Source organism: Eptatretus burgeri, chromosome 2, assembly GCF_056783735.1.
Source record: "Eptatretus burgeri isolate ZD-2024b chromosome 2, Ebu_testis_v1, whole genome shotgun sequence".
NCBI classification, from domain to species: domain Eukaryota; kingdom Metazoa; phylum Chordata; class Myxini; order Myxiniformes; family Myxinidae; genus Eptatretus; species Eptatretus burgeri.
The window spans coordinates 51663328-51671550 of NC_140962.1; the positions used below are offsets into that span (position 1 = coordinate 51663328).

Genomic DNA, 8223 nt, shown 5'->3' on the forward strand with positions numbered 1-8223 from the left:
TTCATGCCTTTCCATACAAAATTCAAACGGAAACGGTGCTTACTGATCAACAGAAATGCAAACGACAAGACTTTGTAAATTGGTTCTCAGGAAAGTTGGAGGAAGATGCAGACTTCCTCAAAAAACTTCAGATGATGGACGAATGCCATGTTCACTTGTCCGGGGAGGAAAACAAGCAAAACGTTCGGGACTGGGGAACTGAAAATCCTGGTAATGCATCAACTGAACTAGTGCCTCGATCTGTTCTCAAAGTCACCATGTGGGTGGCGGTTGGTTGGTATGGGATAATTGGTCCAGACTTCTTTGAAGATGACCAGGGATGCACTTGCACGGTAAACCAGAGGAACTATCGTGAAATGATTCAGGAATTCTATCTGCCTGAGCTACGTACTTAGGCCGGTAGGAGAAACAACCTGATCCAGATGAGAACCCAGTGGTTCCAGCAGGATGGGGCACCACCCCATACAGCCAGGGAAACAAGGCGTTTTCTCAACCAACATTTTGAGGGCCGCTTTATCTCCCTCTACGAAGACATTGAGTGGCCACCGTATTCCCCTGACCTTACTCCTCCAGACTTCTTCTTGTGGGGGGTATCTCAAGGACAGGATCTATGGAAACCCTCGGCCTCAGCTGAAGGAAAACATCCACCAAGAAATCTAGAACATTCCTCAGGAAACGTTTCCCAAAGTGATGGAGAACATGACAACGAGTTTTGCAGGCAGTGATCAGACAACGTGGAGCCAATGTCGAACATGTGGTCCAAAAGAAAACGACGATTCCACACCAAAATTTAAATTTTGGTGGCAATTTTGACATTGGTACAACAGACTTCAACCTTTCAGCTTTCTATCCAGCCATATATCTTTTAAAAAAAATAGATGTTATGACCATCCTCTTTGCAGTTGAAAAGTTGTATTTTTTTTGGGACACCCTGTATATCTACATATATATATATATCTACATATATATATATATATATATATATATATATATATATATATATATATGCACAGATTATATTATAAATCTTCTTCTTCTTCTTCTTCTTCCTCTTTCGGCTGCTCCCGTTAGGGGTCGCCACAGCGGATCATCCGTATGATCCGCATCATGATTTGGCACATGTTTTACGCCGGATGCCATTCCTGACGCAACCCTGGTCGCCTCTTACGACACAGGGATATGGTACACCTATTTTAACCGGGGTATACACCGGCCCAGTACACTGGTACTCATTTCGTCGACCTCGGAAGGATGACAGGCTGAGTCAACCCCCTGGTGTATTAATTCAGTGGCCCAACGGGGCTTGAACTCAGGACCTCTTGGATCCCAAGCCGCTGCCCAAACCACTGCGCCAACACCAGGCTTATAGATTATATTATAAATATAGATGTATATTGTATAAATATATATATATATATATATATATATATATATATATATATATATATATATATATATATATATATATATATATATATATATATATATATATATATATATATATATTTCTTCTTATACTTTCGGCTGGCTCCCGTTAGGGGTCGCCACAGCGGATCAACCGTCTCCATTTCGCTCTATCCTCCACATCTTCCATTGACACTCCAAACACCCCCATGTCCGCCCTCACCGTATCCATGAACCTCTTCTTTGGCCTTCCTCTTCTCCTCCTGCCTGGCGGCTCCATCTTCAACATCCTTCTCCCGATATACTCCGCTTCCCTCCTGTGCACATGTCCAAACCATCTCAATCTCGCCTCTCTCACTTTGTCTCCAAACCGTCCTACCTGCGCTGTCCCTCTAATATACTCATTTCTTATCCTATCCATCCTCGTCACTCGCAACGAGAATCGCAGCATCTTCAATTCTGCCACCTCTAGCTCTGCTTCCTGTCTTTTTGTTAGTGCCACCACCTCCAAACCATACAACATAGCTGGTCTTACTACCGTCTTATATACTTTCCCCTTCACTCTTGCAGCTACCCTTCTGTCACAAATCACTCCTGCAACTCTTCTCCACCCACTCCATCCTGCCTGCACTCTCTTTTTCACTTCTCTCCCACACTCTCCGTTACTTTGGACAGTTGATCCCAAGTATTTAAACCCATCCACCTTCCACACCTCAACTCCTTGCAACCGCACCATACCACCACCCTCCTTCTCATTAACGCACATGTACTCCGTCTTACTCCAACTGACTATCATTCCCCTTCTCTCCAGTGCGTACCTCCACCTCTCGAGGCTCGCCTCAGCCTGCTCCCTTCTCTCCCTGCAGATCATGATGTCATCCGCGAACATCATAGTCCATGGAGACTCCAGTCTGATCTCGTCCGTCAACCTGTCCATCACCATTGCAAACAGGAAAGGGCTCAGAGTCGATCATTGGTGCAATCCCACTTTTACCTTAAACCGGTCTGTCATTCCGACCACACACCTCACCGCTGTCACACTGTCCTCATACATATCCTGCACGATCCTCACATACTTCAACACCACTCCTGACTTCCTCATACAATGCCACAACTCCTCTCTTGGCACCCTATCATAAGCTTTCTCTAAATCCACAAACACACAATGCAACTCCTTCTGGCCTTCCCTATACTTCTCAATCAACATTCTCAAAGCAAACTTCGCATCAGTGGTGCTCTTTCCTGGCATAAACCCATATTGCTGCTCACAGATAGTCACCTCTCCTCTCAACCGAGCTTCCACTACTCTTTCCCACACCTTCATGGTGTGGCTTAACAACTTTATCCCTCTGTAATTTCCACAGCTCTGCACATCACCCTTATTCTTGAAAATCGGAACCAGTACACTTAATCTCCACTCCTCCGGCATCCTCTCACTTTCCAAGACTTTATTAAACAATCTGGTTAACAACCCCACTGCCATCTCTCCTAAGCACTTCCATGCCTCCACTGGTATACCATCTGAGCCAACCGCCTTTCCACTCTTCATCTTCTTCATAGCAGTCCTCACTTCATCCTTACTGATCCACCCCACTTCCAGATTCACTATCTCCACCTCTTCCAACCTTCTCTCTCTCTCATTTTCTTCATTCATCAGCTCCTCAAAGTACTCCATCTACCTTCTCAACACACTCTTCTCACTCGTCAGCACATTCCCATTTGCGTCCTTTCTCACCCGAACCTGCAGCACAATCTTCCCAGCTCGGTCCCTCTGTCTTGCCAATCGGTAAAAAATCCTTTTCCCCTTCTTTTGTATCCAACTTCTCATATAGCTTGTCATATGCCTTTTCCTTGGCTTTTGCCACCTCTCTTTTTGCCTTTTGCCACCACTCCTTGTACTCCTGCCTACTTTCTTCATCTCTCTGACTATCCCACTTCCTTTTCGCCAACCCCTTCTTCCTAAAACTTTCCTGTACTTCCTCGTTCCACCACCAAGTCTCCTTATCTTCCTTCCTCTGTCCAGATGTCACACCAAGTACCTCCCTCGCTATCTCCCTCACCACTTCTGCTGTAGTTGCCCAATTATCCCACCCATCTTTACCACCATCCAACGCCTGTCTCACCTCCCGAAATTTCACGCAACAGTCTTCCTCGAAAATCGAGGAAGACTGTTGTCGAGGAAGTAGGTTCGAAAATCAGCATTTGTAATGTATTATACAATCAATAAGTGAGTTCACGTACACAGTGTTCACTAACCTGACTTAGGCTTTCAATTTCCTCTTCAATGCAGCAACAGCAGCACTTGTTTCTTCCCCTCAGGCCCAGTTGAAAATGAAAGTATATGATACTTCAAAGCAATTGATGGTCGTTCCCTGTGTTCCCTGTCTTGGCTAGGTTAGAATGATTGTATAATACATTACAAATGCTGATTTTTCGAACCTATATGCCATACGTACATGTACATTATTGCTCATATCTCAGAAACTATTGGAGTGCCCATCACAAAATTTATGTGGAAGCTTCTTGACATCATAAGGTACCTCTGGGATGAATTTGAGGAAATTTGAAGGATACATTTTTTTGGGGATTCACGATTGAAGTTTATATTTTGTGATAACTTTTTTGTGGTTGGAGGTATGAAAATGTTGCCCAGACAAATTCATAGGGCATGAAAATACCTTTAAAATGACACCAAAACCAGCTCTCTAGGTGTTATACTTTTCGAGATATGGCCATTTGAATTCGCGACGTCGTGCTAATTAGTCCAAAGTTCGTTAGTCTGTATCTTACTAATTAAGAGGCTGTTAGCAAAAATATTTGAGTTCTTGCCGTTTTTCATGGGTCCCAATTGGTTCCCAAAGTTTTACAAAAATCTGAGAGATGACGGTAGATTCTTTGATGATTTGACATGGAATGACCCACTTATTTCATGCAATAAAATGCAAATTAATTATTGAAAAATCATACAATGTGATTTTCAGGATTTTTGTTTTACATTCCGTCTTTCACAGTTGAACTGTACCTATGATAAAAATTAGACCTCCAAGTGCTTTGTAAGTGGGAAAACCTGCAAAATTGGCAGTGTATCAAATACTTGTTCTCCCCACTGTATACATATATATATATATATATATATATATATATATATATATATATATGTATACACATATATATACGTAGAAATATAAATGTGTGTTTGAGCATGACGAGCACTGTGTACAGCACATATGTTCTGTATATATATATATATTTACATACATATTTATATATTCATATCCTGCAGGTCACAACACCACACTTTCAGATCATGAACAAAACGGAAATGGTGGTGTGTTTGGGTGAACCTTGTGATGAACTAATGATTTCAAAAATAAAATTTGAATGATGTTCATTTTGTTTTACTGCGATAGACAGCATTCTTTCTTTCTCTCCACAGAAATACCCACAAAGAATGTCAGGCAGTTCGCATGCTCCAGATGCTCCCAGACATTTCACAATGGAGATACATTGAAGAAGCATATGAAGAGGCATCTGCATGACTCGTCTTCCAAGAAGTATAAATGTGGTCATTGTCCTTATGGCAGCAATTATAAACATGCATTTGACAGTCACATGAGAGTTCATACAAGGGAAAAGCCATACAAATGCTGCTTTTGTGGGAAAGCATTTACACAGTCAGGTACCTTGGAAACCCACATCAGGACTCATACCGGAGAACGCCCTTTCAAATGTTTTGTCTGTGGAAAGGCGTTTGCACATTCAAGTAATATGAAGTCTCACATATTGATACACAGGAATTGAAGCAATTCTTGATTCCTTCTGGGCTATTCCACGAACAGTACTATAATTACCGTTACTTTTGTGGGACACGTTTACTCTATTCCCACCAAAGAAGTATTGTTCACAGGGTGGTGTTGGTCTTATGATAAAGACTCTCATTGGTTGCAAATTCAAATTTAGCTGAAGATAACCATGTTATGATTTTTGTTAACGGCTTGTCTTCGGAGAATTATCGTATCACTATTCGGACAGTGAGAAAAATTGTGTGGAAAAGACTGAAAAAAATGACTGAACACTTAGATACTGCCTCAGTGCATCTGAATAGGTAGTGCCATTCACATCCCATTAACCAAATATTAATACGCAAATTGACAAAAACTGGTCATTTAAAATTAATAAAATGCACAGGCAAGAGAAAGATTATCTCTCTCTGATGTACCATAACTCTCTAAAGAGCATCATCGGTGCTGCTGAAGCAGCTTACTGAGCCAGGGTTATACTGGGTGGATTGCTATTGCCCTCCCAGCAGTAGTTAGAGCAGGAATTCGGAATTTGGCCATGGTGCTGGCCATCGCTCACCTACTCTTCACGAAGTATACCGTGGGATCTTAAACGTCCACCAATGAATGTCGGCAGATGGGACACCAGTTTATCCTCCATCCTAGGGATGGCAAACACATTGCTGAATCACCCTACTTGTTTGTGAAACACTGGGATCACAGTTTATAGCTGGGTCAGGATTCAAACCCATGTGAGACGGCTTTGAGGCAAGTGTGCGTACCTGCAGGCCTTCCTGCAAGCCCAAGCAAGATGATTAAATTTGCCCTGTACACCAAAAACATCTTTGTTTTTCAGTTTTAAATCTGTCACATAAGGGAGGGTACATGCCACCACATTCACATGACCCCAGAAAAATTAAAATGGTATGATTGGCCAAATTTAACCATTAGTAGTGAACATTCAGGTGAACCCTCCGTTTGCACCAAAACCAACAGTTGCTTCTCACCTGACATCCCTCCAATGTCAGAATTAAATGATGTCCTCACACTAATGTTAATTTTAATAAGAACTGTGACAATTAAAATACCAGGAACACAAATCTATTCAGTGAATTATTAAACAGAACCGAGGAACAAACCCGATGGAAGATGACACAGAACACACTTTTAATCGATAATGGTTACATTAGAAATAAACAATTTTAAAAAGCCTGCTCAGCAATGCCATGGACTTGTACAAAATGAAGGATGTGATTGTGATTGCAGGAAGTAAAGCAATTGAAAGGAACTGTGAGTGTGAACAAATAATATATCAGGCAGATAAAAGGGGTGAGTGAAATGGTGCCCTGATGTTGCTGGCATCACCAGATTCACCCGACAGAGCTGAGGGCCAGAAAACTGCTGTGCCAGGAGAGTACGCTCTCATTCTGAACACTGACTCGTGTGTTTTCACTCCATCTTGCTGTTCCACTCTCCAGAGCTGTTCTTACATTCCTGTTAACACAACTGTCCCTGAGAGCACGAAAAGAAGACCTGCTCTGTGATGTACTCAACTCTGACAAAACAATCCAACTGCCACTCTCACCCCCAGCTTTCCCTTTTTACAACCCTGAACTGCAGGAGAGACGTCTCACACCTCCAGGCACAGCGTAACCCGAAATCAACCCCAAAATGATGGAAGCGAGTTCCATGGTTAGCCTGAACAAATTACAAAATATTACTAAAGAGGCGTTTAAGTCACAACTTGTCGGTGGGATGACAACTTTGCATGAATTTACATTTTTGGGGAGGTGGGGATGCACGCACTTTCTGCCATGCACGTAACAGTACTTTACAGACCAAGGTAAAATTGTTGTCTAATACCATCTACACATTGTACTTTATTCTGGTGTGGTATGTTGGAGAAAACCGAATAAACAATTGAAAAGGCAATCTGACCTCTCAAAAAATATTAACAAGAAAAAGCAATCAAAGGTTGCAGATCCTCACCAGGACTAGTTTGTGTTGTTTTGTGTGCTGGTGTGTTTTGTAATTGAGACACTCCAATATGCAATTGCTACATAATTGATAAATGTACTCACGTTCCAATTGTACAAATTGAATACACATACTCACGTTCCAATAGAACATATTTAAGACATATTTACGTTCCAATAGTACGTAATTAAATGACGTACTCATGTTCCAATAGTACGTAATTAATAGATGTACTCACAATTCAATAGTATGTAATTAATAGACCTACTCACGTTTCACTTGGATGACACAGAGGCTGGTGTCAGGATTGGAGGAAGACGTCTCAACAATCGAAGGTATGCTGATGATACCCACTCTGTTGGCAGAAAGTAAAAAAGGACTTGATGAAACTGTTGAAGAAGGTGAAGAAGGAAATTGAAAAAGCTGGTCTTTATTTAAACCTAAAATAGACTAAAATCTTGTCAACTGAGAAGATCGGTGTGTTTAGATTGGGAGACTATCAGTTGGAAACGGCGTAAAGTTTAATCTTCCAGGGTTCTCAGATTGAAGTTAGTGGAGAATGTGGAGGAGAAATTAATAGACAGTTTGCGTTGGGTCGAACAGCAATGTCAGAATTGACAATCATCTGTAAACACAAAGATGTGACAACACAAACCAAGAGGAGGCTGATAAATGCTCTGGTATTTCCAGTTGTAATGTATGGATGTGAGTCTTGGACAGTGAAGAAGAAAAAGGAAGGTCGAGAGTTTTTAAATGTGGTTTTGGAGACAAATGTGAAAACTTCTATGCACAACAAGAAGAACAAATTCAGTGTTTAAATCCATTACATTGCTATGTACATGAGAAGTGCTGATGCTGAAACAGAAACTCATTCATACTTTGGACATATCATGTATGCAGAAAACTAAAGTCGGGAGAACTAAACCATGCTGTGCTAAACCTTGCTGAGAACTAAACCATGTGGGAAGAGGAGTCAGAGGCAGAATGGATGTGCCTGATTGATCGGGTGAAAGCTGCAACCAAGTCGTCTTTGCCAGAGCTTTGGAAAGCAGTGCAGGATAGG

At 41.6% G+C, this 8223-nt stretch overlaps 1 protein-coding gene across 1 annotated transcript in view; it reads left to right on the forward strand.

Moving 5' to 3' along the window:
- LOC147032040 (uncharacterized) overlaps positions 1–7115 on the forward strand; it is a 57842-nt gene extending 50727 nt beyond the window's left edge. Inside the window, exon 7 of the mRNA XM_085869328.1 lies at positions 4841–7115. Within this exon, the coding sequence (XP_085725454.1) occupies positions 4841–5205 (365 nt within the window). The 3' untranslated portion in view covers positions 5206–7115. The remainder of the gene's footprint in view (positions 1–4840) is intronic.
- Positions 7116–8223: the final 1108 nt, after the last annotated feature.